This window comes from Cetorhinus maximus, chromosome 2, assembly GCF_964194155.1.
Source record: "Cetorhinus maximus chromosome 2, sCetMax3.hap1.1, whole genome shotgun sequence".
Taxonomy (NCBI): Eukaryota; Metazoa; Chordata; class Chondrichthyes; order Lamniformes; family Cetorhinidae; genus Cetorhinus; species Cetorhinus maximus.
This window is the reverse complement of record NC_135880.1, coordinates 717,607-738,383: the sequence shown is the minus strand read 5'-3', so window position 1 is coordinate 738,383 and position 20,777 is coordinate 717,607. Positions and strand designations below refer to the sequence as shown.

The 20,777-nt window shown below is 46.2% G+C and overlaps 1 protein-coding gene across 4 annotated transcripts in view; it reads right to left on the bottom strand.

Annotated features, from left to right (window-relative positions):
- Positions 1-20,777, bottom strand: part of LOC144691690 (excitatory amino acid transporter 1-like) — a 169,439-nt gene that overhangs the window by 21,262 nt on the left and 127,400 nt on the right. For 3 of the 4 annotated variants that reach the window (XM_078560044.1, XM_078560069.1, XM_078560053.1), the window contains 3 exons: positions 18,411-18,644; positions 12,238-12,432; positions 8,460-8,594 (listed from right to left, as the gene is read on the bottom strand). In XM_078560044.1, coding sequence (XP_078416170.1) covers positions 8,460-8,594; positions 12,238-12,432; positions 18,411-18,644 — 564 coding nt within the window. The remainder of the gene's footprint in view (positions 1-8,459; positions 8,595-12,237; positions 12,433-18,410; positions 18,645-20,777) is intronic. The other variant, XM_078560060.1, reaches the window with a different exon arrangement.

Below are 20,777 nucleotides of genomic sequence, written 5' to 3'. Positions count from 1 at the left end.
TGGTGAGAATGGAAAGAGAGACAGAGCAGTAACTGTGGGTATAGCCTCTCCTGCTATCTATCAAGGGTCACATGATGTTCTGAGAGGCTCCGACCAATGACTCTTGAGTGCGGGCAATCTGGCGGGTAGGTTTCCTGACGAGAATCCTGATCGAGCATGTAGCACCTGGAAAGCTCTCTGTAATAAAGTTATCTGTTTCTTGTTGAAACCTGCCCGCTCTGTTAAGTCACTATGTTTGGCAACGACGTTAAATAGCTCTGACACTGCACCTCGCCTTGTTATTGTGAGTACACCGAATCTTAAGAAAAAGAAAAGACTACTCACCAGTAATGCCACTCTTCCGCAGAATCGATCCTTATGATGCAACTATGGAGACCGGAGCCAGTATGTAGAGTGCCTGTGGTTTTATTTCATAGTGAACAAAATTACCACAGAGGAAAAGCAGAAAGTCATCCTTTTGAGTGTATGTGGCAGTAAGACATGCAATCTTGTCCGCATCCTGACAACCCCGAGCCTGCCAAATTCTAAGTCCTAAAATGAATTGGTGGACCTGTGAAAACACACTTGCAGCTGAAGCCATCCATAATAATGCAGCGTTTTAAGTTTAATTTCAGAGTTAGGGCCCCGGGAGAGAGCGTTGCAACTGATGTAGTGAACCTAAAGTAGTTAATAGAACACTGCAACTTTGGGGACACATTTAACGATATGTTGCAGGACCGATTAGTTTATGGAGTTCAGGACGATGCCATACAGCCCCATTTACTTGCCGAGGTCAACCTCAACTTTAAGCATGCCCTAGGAATCTTCCTCGCCATGGAAAGCCCTGCAAGAGACTTGCAGGCTTTGCAACACATACACCTTGGCGCTGTTCTTCATGTGGGGCAGGAACCTACCGCCGAGTGTGTCGTGAAAACCATACTCACAGTGAGATGCAATATCTGCTGGTAGAAACATGAAAAGACCGAGTAGGAATGCTTCAGCAGCGACTCCAAGAGTGAGTTGTTATAGACGGGGAGGTGACCACGGACCAGACACCTGTAGTTAGATATAGCTCTTGGGGCGAAAGGGTTCAAAGGATATGGGAAGAAAGTGGGAGCAGGCTATTGAGTTGGATGATCAGTCATGATCATAATGAATGGCGGAGCAGGCTCGAATGGCCGACTCTTCTTATTTTCTATGTTTTGAAATTCAAGGAGGCAGAATGTCATTACTGCCATAAGAAAGGTCACGTAGTAAGGCAATACAGGGCAAAATCGAAACAGCCCTTAAAGCAGCAAACCAATATGATTGAATTAAAAAATACAGCAGAACCTGAAGCTGCTAACAGACATTTATTCCCTGTATAACGTAACCACTGAAAACCGAACATATCGCTGTCTCTAACTAAGTTAACGAGAAGCCACTAACAATGGAAGTGAATACAGGTGCCTCAACTACCGTGGTGGAGAGCACACCTTCAAAGACCTTAACGAAGGTAGAAAGCCAATAAACCTGGAGCGGACAACCGCTAAATTAAAGACATATACGGGAAAATCTGTTCAGGTAAAGGGCATCGCCACAGTATCAGTGTCCTACAGGCAACAGACAGCCCAGCTGCCTGTGTTAATAGTGAAAGGAGAAGGACCCAGTCTTCCGGGGCGAGACTGGTCACAGAAGATCAAGCTTGACTGGCCTGAGATATACAAACAAGGAGCAGGAGTAGGCCATTCAGCCCCTTGAGCCTGCTCTGCCATTTAGTAAGATCACGGCTGATCTGATAGTAACATCAAAACTGCATCCCACCTACCCCCAATATCCTATCACCCCCTTGCTTACCAAGAATCTATCCACCTCGGCCTTAAAAATATTCAAAGACTCTACTCCCACCGCCTTTTCAGGAAGAGCGTTCCAAAGACTCACAACCCTCTGAGTGAAAACATTTCGCCTCATCTCATTTCACCTGAAAACAGGAGTTCCTGAACTGCTAAAGAAATATGATGTGGTATTTCAGCATGAATCGGGGAGTTAAAAGGCATGCAGGCCCAAGATATATGTGGATCCTCAAGCACGTCTCTTTAAGGCCAGACCTGTGCCTTATATGTTGAAGGAGAAGGTGGATGCAGAACTGTGCCAGTTAGAAAAACTGGGCATCACCCAACCTGTCCAATTCTCTGAATGGGCAGCACCCATAGATCCAGTGGTTAAGCCTGACCAAACCATACACATTTGTGGGGACTATAAATTGACCATAAATAAGACAGAGAAACTAGACCCCATTCCAAGAATAGATATGCAAAGCTGGCTGGAGACAAGTCCTATACAAAATTGGATATGAGCCACGCCTACCAACAATTAGAACTGGATAGCAAGTCGAGAGAATACGTGATGTTTTGGATTGGGGGGGAGTGGATTTTAGTAAAATAAGGCAGGATCTGGCCAAGGTAGACTGGGAACAGCTACTTGTGGAGAAATCTACAGAGGAGCAGTGGGGGGTGTTCAAAAAGGAAATGGGGAGGGTACAGGCTCAACATGTTCCCTCTAGGGTGATAGGAAGGAGTAACAAGCCCAGAGAACCATGGATGACCAGATATTCAGGTTATGATGAGAAGGAAAAGAGGCTTTTAGCAGGTACAAGGGAATCAAATCAGTGAAGGCATTAGTGGAGTACAGAAAGTGCAGGGTGGAGCTTAAGAAAGCAATTAGGAGAGCAAAGATGGGATATGAGAAAGCTCTAGCTGGTAAAAGTAGGGAAAATCCCAAGATATTCTATAAGTATATCAATGGGAAGAGGATAACCAGGGAAAGAGCAGGGACCAAGGGGGCAATCTATGGGTGGAGCCAGAGGACATCGCTAGAGTGTTGAATGAATACTTCACATCCATCTTCACCCAAGAGAATGAGGATGAAGGTATCGAACTCGGGGAGAGAGACTGTGAGGTTCTTGAGCAAATTGATATAGGGAGTGAAAAGGTATTGGAGGTGTTGGCAGGCTTAAAAGTGGACAAATCTCCAGGTCCGGATGATTTGTGTCCCAGACAGCTGAGGGAGGCAAGGGAGAAGATCGCAGGGGCTCTGACCTGAATTTTTAATTCCTCTCTGGCCACGGGGGAGGTGCCAGAGGACTGGAGAACAGCTAGTGTGGTTCCACTATTTAAGAAGGGTTGTAGAGATAAGCCAGGGAACAACTGGCCAGTGAGTCTCATGTCAGTGGTAGGGAAACTATTGGAGAAAATTCTGAAGGAGAAAATCTATCTCCAATTGGAGAGGCAAGGTTTGATCAGGGATAGTCAACATGGCTTTGTCAGTGGGAGGTCATGCCTAACAAATTTGATTGAATTTTTTGAGGAGGTGACCAGGTGTGTAGATGAGGGTAGTGCAGTTGATGTAGTTTATATGGATTTCAGCAAAGCCTTTGACAAGGTCCCACATGGGAGACTTATAAAGGCGGCAAATGCACATGGGATACAGGGTAATTGGATAAGGTGGATTCAAAATTGGCTTAGTTGTAGGAGGCAGAGGGTGATGACGGAAGGATGCTTTAGTGACTGGAAGCCAGTGTCCAGTGGCGTACCACAGGGATCTGTGCTGGGTCCCCTATTATTTGTCACTTATATAAACGACATAGATGACTGTAGGGGGTAGGATTAGTAAGTTTGTGGATGACACAAAGATTGGCCGGGTGGTTAACAGTGAGATTGAGTGTCTTGGGCTACAGGAAGATATAGGCAGGATGGTCAAATGGGCAGATAAGTGGCAGATGGGATTTAACCCTGAAAAATGTGAGCTGATACACTTTGGAAGGAGTAATTTGACAACGAAGTATTCAATGAACGGCATGGCACTAGGAAGTTCTGAGGAATAAAGGGACCTTGGCATGTGTGTCCATTGACCTCTGAAGGCGGAGGGGCATGTTAGTGGGGTGGTGAAAAAGGCATATGGGACACTTGCCTTTATTAATCGAGGCATAGATTACAAAAGTAGGGAGGTCATGTTGGAGTTGTATAGAACTTTGGTGAGGCCACAGCTGGAGTACTGTGTGCAGTTCTGATCACCACATTATAGGAAGGATGTGATTGCACTGGAGGGGGTGCAGAGGAGATTCACCAGGATGTTACCTGGGATGAAACATTTATGTTAAGAGAGGTTGGATAGACTTGTGTTGTTTTCGTTGGAGCAGAGAAGACTGAGGGGCGACCTGAATGAGATGTACAAGATTATGAGGGGCATGGACAGGTTGGATAGAGAGGAGCTGTTCCCCTTAGTTGAAGGGTCAGTCACAAGGGGGCATAAGTTCAAGGTGAGGGGCAGGAGGTTTCGGGGGGATGTGAGGAAAAACCTTTTTTACCCAGAGGGTGGTGACGGTCTGGAATGCGCTGCCTGGGAGGATGGTGGAGGCGGGTTGCCTCACATCCTTTAAAAAGTACCTGGATGAGCACTTGGCACATCATAACATTCAAGGCTATGGGCCAAGTGCTGGTAAATGGGGTTAGGTAGGTAGGTGATGTGTTTCTCACGTGTCGGTGCAGACTCGATGGGCCGAAGGGCCTCTTCTGCACTGTGAGATTCTGTGACAATTAACACACACAAACATCTTTATCAGTACACTCGCCTACCCTTTGGAGTACCATCTGCTTGTGCTATTTTTCAGAGAACAATTGAGAGTCTTTTGCATGCTTCCGAGTGGTAGTATACCTGGAAGATGATCTGATCACAGGGTCAACCGAGACCGAACATTTGGCCAACTTGAAGGAGGTGCTAAGAAGGTTTATGGAAGCCGATGTTCTGTTAAAGAAGGAAAAATGCACTTTTCAAGCACCAGAAGTTACTTACCTGGGTCACAGGGTGTACGCCATGGATTTGCCTTCGGTAGAAGAAAACGTTCAGGCGATAAAGGAAGCATGTTCACCATCCAATGTAACCGAACTTAAATCCTTCCTGGGTGTGATCAACTACTGTAGCTGCTTTTTGTGTAACTTATCAACTGTGTTGGCACCATTACAGTTTTTGTTAAAAAAGAATCACCGTTGGTCATGGAATTCAAAACAGGAAGAAGTCTTTGAAAGTAATGAAACTGTTACATTCATCATTTTTTTGGTACACGATGAACCATCAAAAGAGTTGGTATTAACATGTGATGCCTCTCCTTAAGGCATAGGAACCTTGTTATCACATAGGATGGAAAATGGATCAGAAAGGCCCATTGGCTATGACTCGAGAACCCACTCCACAGCCGAGAAGGGTTATTCCCAGCTAGAAAATGAAGGTTTATCGGTGACATTCAGAGTGAAGCGATTCCACCAGTACCCACATGGACGACATTTCACCATTGTGTCAGACCATAAACCATTAATGGGTTTATTCAGTGAGGATAAGGCCATTCCGTCAATAGCCTCAGCAAGAATACAATGTTGGACTCTGACATTATCTGCGTATGCGTATAAGTTCATGTACCACCCTGGCTTACACATCGCAAATGCGGACTCATTCAGTTGTCTCCCATTACCAGGTAGCATTGGACATTCTCCTGTTCCACAAGAAGTTGTATTATTACTGAATTTCTTGGATTCTTCGCCTGTATGTGAAGCAAATTAGAAATTGGACAGAGATCCAATATTGTCAAAAGTCAGAGACTTTGTTTTGCAAGGATGGTCAAATTCCATACCAGAAACACAGTTAACCTGTCAAGGTGGAATTGTGTTGTGGGGATCAAGAGTTGTCATCCCTTCACAAGGTAGAGAACCACTCTTGACAGCTATTCAATGCACATCCAGGCATATCAAAGATGAAAATGCGCCAAGCTATGTCTGGTGGCCAGGCATTGACAGTGACATTGAAAACATGGTCAAGCACTGTCTCCATTGTCAGCAACAACAGAAGTTATTTGTTTCAGCTCCATTACATCCGTGGGAGTGGCCTGGTCGACCCTGGGTTAGATTACACATTGATTTATGTAGGACCATGTTTTTGTTGATCGAAACTGCACATTCTAAATGGATGGATGTATACAAAATCAAATCACCAACATCGAGCGCAATTATTGAAGATGTGTCACTGTTTTAGCATACATGGTCTACCTGAAATCATCATTTCTGATAACAGTACAGCCTTTACCAGCACAGAGTTTCAGAAATTCATGAATCTGAATGGAATCAAACATATTAAAACCATCCCTTATCAAATGTACAGCACTCTCAGCTAAACCAAACTTCAAATCTGGTATGAAGAGGTTATCAGAAGATGCTCTAGAATCTCGACTTTCCCGCTTTCTCCTCGGTTATCGTACACGCCACATTTGACTACAGGTTCAACAACATCTGAATAATTGATGAAATGCCGCCTACGTACAAGGTTAAGCCTGGTGGTTCCAAATTTAAAGGGGAAGGTAGAGTGGAATCAGAGTAATCAAAAATTGAACTGCGACATACACAGCAAAGCTCGCACATTCCGTGTAGGTGACACAGTTTTCGTGCGGAATTTCAGCAGTGACTCTGTTGGGCTCCTGGAACCATTGTCTCAGAGACTGGCCCATTAACTTTCCAAGTACAACTGCGAGACAGGATCGTCCATAAGCACATAGATCATATTTGTGTTAGAGAGACATTCCAACAGCCAACTATTCTGCCTGTGATAAACGTCAATTCCTGAGGTGACAAATCGACCTAGAATAGATATACCTGGTGTCTCTGTAGAGTTGCCAAACTCAGAACTGCCATTTTCTAATGATGTGTTTCATGCTGCAGTTCCGGATCCTGTCGGGAAACTTCAAGTGGTAGAGCTACACCGCTCTAGCTGTATGAGAACACCTCAGAGACTTGGTCTTTAGTCACCTGAAGTTGTATATATGTATATGTTGTTGGGCATTCAATGTTTCCCTGTAAATAGAAATTGTAAAAAAAAAACTAAAGGGGGAGGAAATGTATTAACTGTGGGTATAGCCTCTCCGTTCTCAGGTCACGTGATTTCTGGGAGGCTCCGACCAAAAAGCCTTGAGTGTGGGGGATGGGGTTTCTTGATGAGAGTCCTGATTGAGCATGTAGCACCTGAAAAGCTGTTATAAAATTTCTGTTTCCTGTTGAAATCTGTCCTCTCCATCAAGTCATTACAGTGAGTCTGAGAGTAAATCAGTAGGTGAGAGTGGAGAAAGAGTCTAAGAGTCAATCGGAGTGAGGCTGTGAGCTGAACATGGAAAACTGAGGAAGAAATTCAAAAGTGGGGTGCTGCAATAGGAGTGGATTATGAGCAACTGTCTTTGAGAGGTCAGTTTCTCAGAATCACAGAGTCTGGAGTTGAAGGTGCACAGATCTAACAGAGTTTGGGGTTGGGGCAGAAAAGCAAAGGGATATAATTGGGAACAGAAGATCTCAATTGGAGAGTGCCTCTATCCTATCAGGGATAGAGGTAAAAAAAAATCTAAAGTGATGTTAGTGGAAGGGAAGGAGTTGATTAGTGAGTAGCTGATGGGTTATTTTCCATCTCAAATCAGAACCTAGACTTAAATATATTTCCGGTAAGTTTAGATGATAGTCTAATAAATAGAGGCATTTAAATACTTTTGTCATCATTTTAGCACTTATTGCAAGTTAGTATGTAAAAAAACAAAAAAAAAACCAACAACAAACTAAAAAAAAAAAGATACAGATGTTATAAAAAAGCTAGATTAAAATTTGGGAGAACAGGTTATGTGTATGTGCTATATGTAGGGGTTTGTGGACAATGAGACTGTTCTGTGTGAACACATCTGTAGGAGATGTTTCCATCTCAAATCTCTCTGGTTCAGAGTCAATAAACTGCAGTGAGAGTTGATGACACCAAGACATAAGGGAGGGCAAGTATCTTGACACTTTGTTCCAAACTTTGTTCGCACTTCATAAAAAAAGTGCATATTTAGAATGGGACTGTTGTGACTCATAGTGTGCCATTCCAGTAACATAACCATGATGATGCCGTAATGCCTAAGGAACCAGATTAATACACAGAATGGCCAACTGTGTGCTGAAGATATTAATAATCTTTAAAACTGTCATATAATTGGCAAGCAAATTGCATTATAGATCAGTGTGAGGTAGAAAGAATGAGGAGGCCAAACACTCCTTGGAAAACGTGTATCTAAATGGGGTAGAGAAACATAGGGATCTAGGAGTACAGGTACATAGATTGCTAAAAGTACTGACACATTTTCGTGAGGCCAGAAAGAAAGCTAAGAAAGCACTGGGGTTCAGTACTAGAGGGACAGAACTGAGAAGCAGAGAAGTTATGTTAAACTCTGAGCACAGAAAGTATTTGAAGTGAATAGCCTAGGTGTATTTAAGGGGAAGGTGGATAATCATGATGGAGAAAGGAAAAGAATTATATGTTAATGGAATGAGATGAAGGGAGGGGTGGGGGGGAAGAGGTATGTGTGTATCATAAACACCAGCATAGACCAGATGGGCTGAATGGCCTTTTCCTGTACTGTAAATACTTTGCAAAGACATACGCACAGAAACCAATCCACCGCGATGATCAGAGTGATGTCGTCTGTTGGAAGCCCCACCGATGTCAGCACGATCACCATGGTAACCAGGCCTGCCTGTGGGATGCCAGCAGCACCAATGCTGGCAGCTGTGGCAGTGATACTGGTTTTAAGAGAAAAACAAAGGCATTAAACAATTTGTCCAGCTAATCAACATCAAGCCTAACAGCATAATAAAATAAAACTGAGTCAGGCAGTTGGGGAGGGAGTGGGCTTCTTCCCAATGGAAAAGACCCAAGATGTGAGAGTATCAAATATCAACGTTACACAAAACTGACGGTGAGAACTTCAGAAGAATAGAAATGTTTACAATAACCCTAGACAATCCCAGTACGTGAGGAGGCCAACTTTCTGTAATAGCAATCCCAAACTAGTCCCACTGCTCCGCTCTCGCCCCATAGCCATGTAACACAAAATCATAGAATGGTTACAACACAGAAGGAAGCCATTTGGCATGTTGTGTCCATTCTGGCTCTCTGAAAGCGCAACTCATCTAGTCCCATTCCTTTATCTTACCCCATATCCTGGCAATATTTTTTGCTTCAGCCAATTCTCTTTTGAAAGCTTTGAATGAATCTGCTGCCCCCACACTCCCAGGCACTGCATTCCAGATCCTAACCATATCATCGGCTGCCCCTCAATTCGAGGATAACGTCTATTTGGGTTCACAAGTTTCTGCCAGTGGTCTTTGTGACTGAGCAGGCTGACTTTTGACCCACAGATCTTTGGGCAAATGAAGCAGGATGTCTCACAAGGTAGTGGGATCTGGAGTGTAGGATTTGCATCCTACACATCTCTGCCGCTGGTCTGCCTCATCATTAAGACGTTGGGATTCAAAGCGTGATGCAGCTTGATGGTCAAGTTGTCGTCCATACCATAGAACCATAGAAAAGTTACAGCACAGAAGGAGGCCATTTGGCCTATCTTGTCCATGCCAGCCCAAGGACACCCAGGTGCCCTTTCTAATCCCACCTTCCTGCACCTGGCCCATAGCCCTGCAGCTTACAGCACTTAAGGTGCAGACCCAGGTACTTTTTAAAAGAGTTTAAAGTTTCTGCCTCTACCACCAACTTGGGCAGTGAATTCCAGACACCCACTAACCTCTGCATAAAAAAGTTCTTCCTCACGTCCCCCCCTACACCTTTTGCCACTTATCTTGAATCTATGTCCCCTGGTTCTAGAATACACCACCAAGGGAAACAATTTTCTCCTGTCCACTCTATCTATTCCCCTCATAATTTTGTACACCTCAATCAAGTCACCTCTCAGCCTTCTTTGTTCTAAGGAAAATAACCCCAACCTATCCAATCTCTCCTCGTAGCTACACTTTTCTAACCCTGGCAACATTCTTGTAAACCTCCTCTGCACTCTCTCCAGATCTATTACGTCCTTCCTGTAATGTGGTGACCAGAACTGCACACAATACTCCAGTTGTGGCCTCACCAGTGTTTTATACAATTCCAACATTATATCCTTACTTTTATATTCTATATCTCTGCCAATGAAGGAGAGCATTCCATATGCCTTCTTTACAACCTTGTCTACTTGAACTGCTGCCTTCAGGGACCTGTGTACTTGTACGCCAAGATCTCTCACTTCATCTACCCCTCTTAGTATATTCCCATTTATTGTGTTACCCCTATAACTGTTTGACCTCCCTAAATGTATAACCTCACAATTCTCTATGTTAAAATCCATCTGCCACTTTACCGCCCACTCCACCAACCCATCTATATCATTTTGGAGATTATGGCTATCCTCTACACTATCCACTACTCAGCCAATCTTTGTGTCATCTGCAAATTTTCCAATCATGCTCCTCACGTTCACGTCCAAATCGTTAATATATAACACAAACAGCAAAGGTCCCAACACCGAGCCCTGTGGAACACTACTTGAGACAACTTTCCATTCCATGCTCACCACTCACCTGGATAGGTGAGTGCAGTCACAACACTCAAGAAGCTTGACACCATCCAAGATAGAGCAATTAGTCTCCCTGTTCTGGACTCTATATCCACTCCCTCCTGTGTATTATGTACCTGTGTACTATGACTACAACCGACAGGACACATTGCAGCTATTCATCATGGTTACTCTGAGAGCACCCGCCACCACACCCCCCTCCGCCCCCTCTCTACTATCATGAAAGACAAGAACAACATCGTCTTGAGAACACCAAGTGTCTCCAATGTTCTCCTCCTTTACCCTGACCAAATCGTACACCATCCAGACTTTGGATGTACAGTATTGACCCTTTATAATCACTGGGTCAATCACAGAAACTTACAGCATAGAATGAGACCATTCAGCCCATTGTGCCTTTGTTGACTGTTATGATCCCTGGACAGACCAGTAACTTTTTAAAAGAAAGGAATCCCCATGACACCAAAGGAAAGAAACCCATTGGACAAGATTTTACTTTTTATAACTCTTACAGTAACAAACCAACTAAAATCAATACAATTCAAACATTAATTAACAGGCAAAAGATATTTCAAATGAAAGGATAAATTTCACTTTAAATAGCCAATACAACAAAGATACACCTCACATAGTTCTAAGCACTTGTTTCGCTTCCCGCACAATGTGACACCACATGCAATCCCATAGTCTTTCAGACTCGGCCTCTGGTAAATAGGGTCTCTTACTTTCCACTCAATAAATTTGGCCCTCGAGTCGCTTTTACCTTCAGCCATATTCTATCTGAAATTGCTGGATATGGTTAGCACCCAAACAGCACACCCCTGCAGAACCTAGGTTCACAACTGTCTTGATGACATAGATACCCCAGAAACTCCTTTCTTCAACCCCTTTAAATGGTCTGATTGGCTCAGGGAAAACTGAAGCTGTAGCAATGGCCTTGTCCAATCCACAATCCCTGCTCTCCCTGTCTTCAGCTTTCTGTCCTTTTTAGCTTTATTACACATGAAACTCCTTGTAAAAAGTGCCTTCTCTCTGTTTCCCTCAACTGCAGGTTCTGTTCTACCCACAGACATATGCCTTTGAGTTCTGATACAGTTGTAATCTAATATCGAATTAGGTGTCTATTTATTCTTTGCTTCAGCTCCAAAGCAACCTAGATCGGCATGATCAGCCCCCGACCACAATTTCACACTGGCTGACAATTAACGGCCAGCCAATGTGAAACACGCGCTGAAAAGCTCTGCGCTGCTGGGGTGGGGGTGAGAGGAGGGCAAGCGACAATGTCACCACGTACACGGGTGAGCACTTTGAGAGAGCTCCCTGAAGGCATACAGCTGCCTCAGGGAGCTCACACCTGCAAGCAACAAAAGAAAGCATAAAAAGCTGCAAAAAATGTTCATGCACACAATCAAGCCCCTGCAAGCATATCTCATGAAAATGCTGTCCCCAGATATTTCTTTTTATTTTATTTCATAACGGAGATTTCATCTTGCCCTTAGATGAGGTTTCATGAAAAATGTAAAGCCTGCCTGGCCCATTGGCTCGTCCACCAACCCTAAGGTTGGTTGGGCCACAAAAAATTGCATTCAATTGCACCATTAATGTTCTTAATTGCTTGCTTAATTGTCAATGGCGCACTTTCAATTGCTGTGCGTGCCCACCGAGCAAAATATTGCGTGAGTGCGCGACAATATTGAGAAGCTCGCCTGACGTCATTTTGCACGATTTTACGCCCTATCGGGTCAGACGCACGCACTCTGCAGAACATAAAATTCAGCCCCAAAAGTAACTGTGGTTATCTGAATAAAAATCTCTGTTACCTGATGGTGAGGATTTGTCCAAAGTTAAGTTCAAAGTTGTTAACTTGTGCAATGAAGATAGCAGCAAGTGCTTCATACAGTGCAGTGCCATCCATGTTAATTGTGGCACCAACAGGCAGCACAAATCTGGTGATTCGTTTATCCAGCCCAATCTTGTCCTCCAGGCAACGAAATGTGATGGGCAAGGTGGCTGAGCTGGAGGGACAATAGGAGGTAAATATCAGTTCGGAAATGCAATGAGTCATAACAGTAGGATTTCTGTAAATCTGTGTTTGTGTGTGTGTGTGTGTGTATATGTGCATGTGGTGTGAGCATATGTGCATAAGTGTGTGTGTGTGCGCATGTGCATGCGCATGTGCGCGTATTTATGCATGCATGTGTATATGTGCGTGTGTATGAGTATGTGCATGTATATGTGCGTGTTTGTACATGTGTGTATATGTGCATGAATGTATATATATGTGTGTGTGTGTGTGTATATATATGTGTGTGTATATATGTGCGCGTGTGCATATGTGTTTGTGTGTGCGTATATGTGTATGAGTGTGTGTTACCATGTGGCTCCAATCTTGGCTGGCACAGGTTTTGTTTGCAGAAACCGAAGCATGCATTGCTGGAAGTGGCTAAGGAGGTCAGTAGCAGGAATTTGGTACATAATTCCTGGATACAGGGCCACAAGGGGTTCAATGACCTCATCAAGGCAGGAAAAGAGTGCAACTTGCTAACCCCCTCACTTTGCCTTTGCCAGCCTTTACTCCTTTACATCACTCTACAGATCAACAAACTTTGCAGGTGCACCTTTCCCTCTATGTTGAGGCACATCCCATCTCACAAACCTCACTGACCCTCGCCCTCATCTTATTGCAATGTCACATCTACCCCTCAGTCACCTTCCAAAAATGTTGTCCTCCTGTTTTCTCGAACCATTCCACAGCCGACATTCATAGGTGTCTTCTTTCTCTCTTACAGGAGAAGAGAGCCCAGAACTATTGACGAGAAACTGAACTGAACTAGCCATATAAATACTATGGCTACAACAGCTGGTCAGAGGCTGGGAATCCTGCAGCGAGTAACTCACCTCCTGACACCCCAAAACCTGTCCACCATCTACAAGGCACAATTCAGGAGTGTGATGGAATACTCCCCTCTTGCTTGGATGAGTGCAGCTCCCACAACACTCAAGAAGCTTGAAACCATCCAGGATCAAGCAGTCTGCTCGATTGGCAACATATCCACAAACATTCACTCCCTCCACCATCGATGTACAGTGGCAACAGTGTGTACCATGTACAAAATGCACTGCAGGAACTCACCAAGGCTCCTTCGTCAGCACCTTCCAAACCCATAATCTCTACCCCGTAGAAGGACAAGGGCAGCAGACGCATGGGAAAACCACAACCTGCAAGTTCCCGTGCAAGCCACATGCCACCCAGACTTGGAAATTTATCGCCGTTCATTCACTATTTCTGGGTCAAAGCCCAGGATCCCCTTTATCCTTTATTCATTCATGGGATGTGGGCATTGCTGGCTATGCCAACATTTATTGCCCATCATAAGGTGGTGATGAGTTGCCTTGTTGAACCATTGCAGTCCATGGAGGCACACCCTCAGTGATGTTAAGGAGGGAGTTCCAGGATATTGACAAAGTGACAGTGCAGGCTGCCTCACGCTGTGTTAGAGCAGGAAGTGAACAGGCTGCCTCACGCTGTGTCACTGCAGGAAGTGAACAGGCTGCCTCACGCTGTGTCACTGCAGGAAGTGAACAGGCTGCCTCTCGCTGTGTCACTGCGGGAAGTGAACAGGCTGCCTCACGCTGTGTTAGAGCAGGAAGTGAACAGGCTGCCTCACGCTGTGTCACTGCAGGAAGTGAACAGGCTGCCTCTCGCTGTGTCACTGCGGGAAGTGAACAGGCTGCCTCACGCTGTGTCACTGCGGGAAGTGAACAGGCTGCCTCACGCTGTGTCACTGCGGGAAGTGAACAGGCTGCCTCTCGCTGTGTCACTGCGGGAAGTGAACAGGCCGCCTCACGCTGTGTCACTGCGGGAAGTGAACAGGCTGCCTCTCGCTGTGTCACTGCGGGAAGTGAACAGGCTGCCACTCGCTGTGTCACTGCGGGAAGTGAACAGGCTGCCTCTCGCTGTGTCACTGCGGGTAGTGAACAGGCTGCCTCTCGCTGTGTTAGAGCAGGAAGTGAACAGGCTGCCTCACGCTGTGTCACTGCGGGAAGTGAACAGGCTGCCTCTCGCTGTGTCACTGCGGGTAGTGAACAGGCTGCCTCTCGCTGTGTTAGAGCAGGAAGTGAACAGGCTGCCTCACGCTGTGTCACTGCGGGAAGTGAACAGGCTGCCTCTCGCTGTGTCACTGCGGGAAGTGAACAGGCTGCCTCTCGCTGTGTCACTGCGGGAAGTGAACAGGCTGCCTCTCGCTGTGTCACTGCGGGAAGTGAACAGGCTGCCTCTCGCTGTGTCACTGCGGGAAGTGAACAGGCTGCCTCTCGCTGTGTTAGAGCAGGAAGTGAACCGGCTGCCACTCGGTGTTAGAGCAGGAAGTGAACCGGCTGCCTCTCGCTGTGTTAGAGCAGGAAGTGAACAGGCTGCCTCACGCTGTGTCACTGCGGGTAGTGAACAGGCTGCCTCTCGCTGTGTCACTGCGGGAAGTGAACAGGCTGCCTCTCGCTGTGTCACTGCGGGTAGTGAACAGGCCGCCTCTCGCTATGTCACTGCGGGTAGTGAACAGGCTGCCTCTCGCTGTGTCACTGCGGGTAGTGAACAGGCTGCCTCTCGCTGTGTCACTGCGGGTAGTGAACAGGCTGCCTCTCGCTGTGTCACTGCGGGTAGTGAACAGGCTGCCTCTCGCTGTGTTAGAGCAGGAAGTGAACAGGCTGCCTCTCACTGTGTCACTGCGGGTAGTGAACAGGCTGCCTCTCGCTGTGTTAGAGCAGGAAGTGAACAGGCTGCCACTCGGTGTGTCACTGCGGGTAGTGAACAGGCTGCCTCTCGCTGTGTCACTGCGGGTAGTGAACAGGCTGCCTCTCGCTGTGTTAGAGCAGGAAGTGAACAGGCTGCCTCTCACTGTGTCACTGCGCGAAGTGAACAGGCTGCCTCTCACTGTGTCACTGCGGGAAGTGAACAGGCCGCCTCACGCAGTGTCACTGCGGGTAGTGAACAGGCTGCCTCTCGCTGTGTCACTGCGGGAAGTGAACAGGCTGCCTCTCGCTGTGTCACTGCGGGAAGTGAACAGGCTGCCTCTCGCTGTGTCACTGCGGGAAGTGAACAGGCTGCCTCTCGCTGTGTTAGAGCAGGAAGTGAACAGGCTGCCTCATGCTGTGTCACTGCAGGAAGTGAACAGGCTGCCTCTCACTGTGTCACTGCGGGAAGTGAACAGGCTGCCTCTCACTGTGTCACTGCGGGAAGTGAACAGGCTGCCTCTCGCTGTGTCACTGCGGGAAGTGAACAGGCCGCCTCTCGCTGTGTCACTGCGGGTAGTGAACAGGCTGCCTCTCGCTGTGTCACTGCGGGAAGTGAACAGGCCGCCTCTCGCTGTGTCACTGCGGGTAGTGAACAGGCTGCCTCTCGCTGTGTTAGAGCAGGAAGTGAACAGGCTGCCTCTCGCTGTGTCACTGCGGGTAGTGAACAGGCTGCCTCTCGCTGTGTCACTGCGGGAAGTGAGTCGCCTGCCTCTTGCTCTGTTAGTTATCTCAGTTCCAGTGCATCCCTGCAGGAGGTCCTCAGGTTAGTCCCCTGGGCCCAACCATCATTCAGCTGCTTCATCATATGGTCAGAAATGGGGATGTTCGCTGAAGATTGCAGAATATTCAGCGCCATTCGTGACTCATCAGATATGAAGCAGTCCATGTAGGAATGAAGCATGACCTGGACAATATCTGGGCTTGGGCTGAGAAGTGGCAAGTAACATTCGTGCCTCACAAATGCCATACAATGACCATTTCCAACGAGAGAATCTAACCATCTCCCCTTGATGTTCATTGGCATTACCATCACTGAATCCCCCACTATCAACCTCCTGGGGTAGCCATATAAATACTGTGGCTAGAAGAGCAGGTCAGAGGCAAGGAATCCTGTGGCGCGTAACTCACCTCCTGACTCCTCAAAGCCTGTTCACCATCTACAAGGCACAAGTCAGGAGTGTGATGGAATACTCCCCACTTACCTGGATGAGTGCAGCCCCCACAACACTCAAGAAGCTTGACACTGTCGCAGCCCGCTTAATTGGCACCCCATCCACAAACATTCACTCCCTCCACCGTCAACTCACAGTGGCAGCAGTGTATACCATCTACAAGATGCACTGCAGGAACTCAACAAGGCTCCTTAAAAAGCACCTTCCAAACCCACAACCACTACCATCAAGAAGGACAAGGGCAGCAGACACATGGGAACATCACTGCCTGGAAATTCCCCTCCAAGTAACTCAGTATCCTGACTTGGAAATATATCGCTGTTCCTTCACTGTCGCTCGGTCAAAATCCTGGAACTCCCTCCCTAACTACATCGCAGGGACTGCAGAGGTTCAAGAAGGCAGCTCCACCATTTTCACAAGGGGAATTAGGGATGGGGAATAAATGCTGGCCCAGCCAGTGATTCCCACATCCCGTAAATGAAGTTCAAATAAGTTATTTGATTTGCCAGAATACTGGTCCCAGCTCGGTTCAAGTGAAGCCTGTCCCAACGGTAAAACTCCCTCTTTCCCCACTACTGGTGCCAGTGGCCTCTTCTTCTGACACCAATTTTCCTGCACATTCAACTCTCATCTTATTTACAATATGTGAATGCTTGTGGCTCAAATAACAATCCTGAGATTGTTACCTTTGCGGTTCTTTTTAATTAGCTTTTTAATGTAGCCCCTTGCTGCTCATACTCCCTCAGCAGAAACTCTTTCTTAGTCCTACCCATGTTGTTTGTACCCATGTTGGGCAGATAATACATCCTTCAGGATTCACGTTTTCAGCTGCAAAGAATACTATCTACATATCAACTTGAATGACCTCCTGTACCATGGTGCCAAGGTCAATTTGCTTATGCTCCCTGCAGTCCCTACTCTCACCCATACAAACTGCAACAACCTTGTATCTGTTGGGCAAGTGCAAGGGCTGAGGCTCCTCCAGTGCTACCTTCTGGATCCCCATACCTGCCTCACTCACAGTCATACCCTCCTGTTCCTGACCACTGATCAGACCTGAAGTAGCTATCCTAAGGGGTATGACAGTCTCCTGGAACAAAGTGTCCAGGTAACTTTCTCCCTCTCTGATGCATCGCAGTGTCCAAAGCTTAGACTCCAGCTCATCAACTCTGAGCTGAAGTTCTTCAAGCTGCAGACACTTACTGCAGATGTGGCTATCATATCACATAAGTGACCACCAGCTCGATATGCTACAGCTACTACATGTCACCTCCCCAACCATCTCTAACGTATTCTATTTAACTAATTGGGGTTTCAAGTTTTGAAATGGCACTTAACAATTATTTGTTGTCATAGTAAGCAGTTTAAGTGATTAAGGTATAAATTTAATGCCGTCTCCATATTTACCCAGTGCTAGTTTAAACTACTGTGCTAGTTTAGTGAGAAAAAAATTTAGAGAGGAAAAAATGTAAAACTCTCCAATCTGCTCACCTACTTAATACCCCATGACTTCAACTCTCAGGTCTCACTGACTCTTGCTCCCTCTCTCAGACCTCTCCTTGTCTTGTAAAAGACCAATACGGAACCTTTTCCTTCACCCACTAAATTCCTGAGTTAAGTACTTTGTAGAAACTGTACTCCATTGAGCTGGCTGCCATGCTACTTAACGTTTATGTGCATGTGTGTGTTTCAGTTTGAGTTGTGTTTGCGTGTCTCTATTTCACTTTAAGGATGTGTGTATGTGTTTTTCGTCTAGGATTTTCTGGCCCTCACACCATCGGACATCGTCGCCGGTGGGATGGGAAAGTTTGGAGAGCTATTGACTTTTAATGGCTCTCCAAATTTTCCTGTCCCACCTGCGATGATGCCCTCCCATGTCGGGAATGGAAAATCCCACCCTATGTGTTTGAGTGAAAAACAAATTCAGCAATGGACTGTAGTCTCTTTGTTGAAGTGGATTCAGGAGAATGAGACAAGGAATAAATGTATGATAAAGAAGAAGTTTGAGTGCCAATGTTAGCATTCTCTCTTACCTGGAGGAGGTGCCAAGTGCAGTAACCAGAGCCTGCACCAGTCCACCAATAAAAACAAAGGGATTCTTGTGTGTGATGAAGAAGTAGAGGAGGGGCAGCACGATGAGAGCGTGAATGAGCAGGCCCACAATGACTGTGATTGTATACATCCCCAGCTGTCCTCCCACCACAGTCATATCCTCCATCTCAACAATCTTACCCGCAATAAGGAACAGAATACCCACTGGAGCATACCTGAAAATAGAGAGATAGTAACTAAGAGAGGGAGAAATGTGAACAACTGAGAATGAAAGAGGGTAAATGGAGTATGTTTTAGTTGGAGAATGTAGTGATTAAAATGATCATAAAATAATTATAGCATAACATAAAGTAGTTATGGAAACGGACAAAGAAAAATCAAAGGTAAATATTCCCAACGAGAATAGAGCTGATTTCAATAAGAGAAGGAATCTAGCACAGGTGGACTGGAAACAAAGGTTGGCCAAGAAAACAGTAAATGAGCAAAGGCAGAGATCCAAGGCAGGGATAGTTTACAAACTAGGCAAAATTCCATAAGGAGGAAAGATGGGGGAATCCAAAGTCAGAGTTCCCTGGATGTCAAAGGAAATAGAGGCTAAAATGAAACAGAAAAAGGTTTAGGACGAATGGCAGGTACAGAATACAATTGAAAATCAGACTGAATATGCAAAGTGCAAGGAGAAGTTGGAAAAGGATATAAGAACATCAGAGAGAATATGAGATAAAAAATAGTGGGTAACGTGAAATGGAATCCAAAAATCTATTATAAGCATTTAAAAAGTAAAAGGACAGTTTAAGGAATGGTGGGGAACAAAAAAGGAAATCTTGTGGAGGCAGAGGGCTGGACTGAGGCACTGAATGAACATTTTGCACAAAAGAGGATAATGGGCGGAATTTTCCGTGCCCACTGGCGTCAGGTGTGCTCGGCAGTGTGAGTGGACAATATGGTGAGAAGGCCAAAAATCGGTTTCATGACATTGTGAAACCAGTTTGTGATCATCCACTCAAATTGTCGATGGTGGGCCATGTTTCCCGCCATTGGACGTTGGGAAACTCATTGTAATACATCCGCATATCATTATAAGGCTGGCCCGCCGAAATCATGCCCTCCCTTGCTGGATCATCCACCCATGTTGGTGTGATTGTACGTCAATGTGTTTCACAACTGCTCATAAGTGACGTGCACCTGGCGAGCTGCACTTCACGCAAGACTTCAAGGTTTGTTTGCCTACCTTGCTTCAGGCAGCACTCGCAGTCATCAGCACCGGGCTTCGTAGACAGCACCACATCACTTTTAGGGGGACTCATGGGCAGGTCTCTACCTACCAGACCAGCCATAAGGCGGGGGTGGCTTTGTATGGCTGTAGGGCTAGGGCTTGCTTGGGGAAGGGGGAGAATTGGCCTCAGGCAAGGGAAGAGGCTGCAGGGTGAGGGCTGTCCTGGGGAAGCAGGGTTTCCCAGGGTGTGTGTTGCGCACATGTTTATCTGAGCAAATGGCCTCAAGGTGATAAGGGCTGAGGAGGAAGTCTCCAGAGGAGATGAGGCCAGATGGAGATGTGAGGGTGTGTGTGAGAAGTGAGTGGTGATGTCCCTTGAGCTGGCAGTGAGTGAGATGCCAGTGAATGTGTGATGGGCTTGTGATTGTGTAGGTTTAAAGTGAATAGATGGTTGCCTTACCCTGGCGGCACGGATGAGATCATTTATCCTCTATCTGCATTGGATGCCCAACCACTCCTGTGCAGCATTGGCACTGATCACCATTGCCATCACCTACCAAGCCAGAGTGGTAATGTTGCTGCCCCTCCTGTGGCCAGAGCAGGGATAGAGGACATCACGACGGGCTTGCACAGTGTCCAAAAAGCACTCAAGGGACACGTCGCTAAACCTGGGGCTGCAGTCTTCTTGCCTTTCAGGGCCATGTCTTATTTGCAGCAGTCCTGGCTGGAAGCACTGTGCATGGCTGTACTTTAAATGTGGCGCCCGGCATAATAAAGCGGCGAGGTGATGGCGTGGCAGGCGAATCGGAGCCTGCCTGCCATCGAAACGGCATGTTTCCCAGGAATGCATAATTAATGCGGCGGGTTTGGGTTGATACGGTTTGAGAAGCCACCAATGCAGCCGGCAGGCAAAACGGCGTTTTACCCGCCCGCTACTTCACTTAGTACAAATCTGGGATCAACTCTGCCCAATGTTGCAATAGATCAGGGGGGATGAGGAATATTAAATAGAAAGGAGGTGCTAAATAGTTTGGCATCACTCAAACTTAACAAGTCACCCAGTTCAGATGGGATATAGTCTAGGTAGCTGGGATAAATGGTTTCCTTTTATTGGGGTATCTAGGACTAGGGG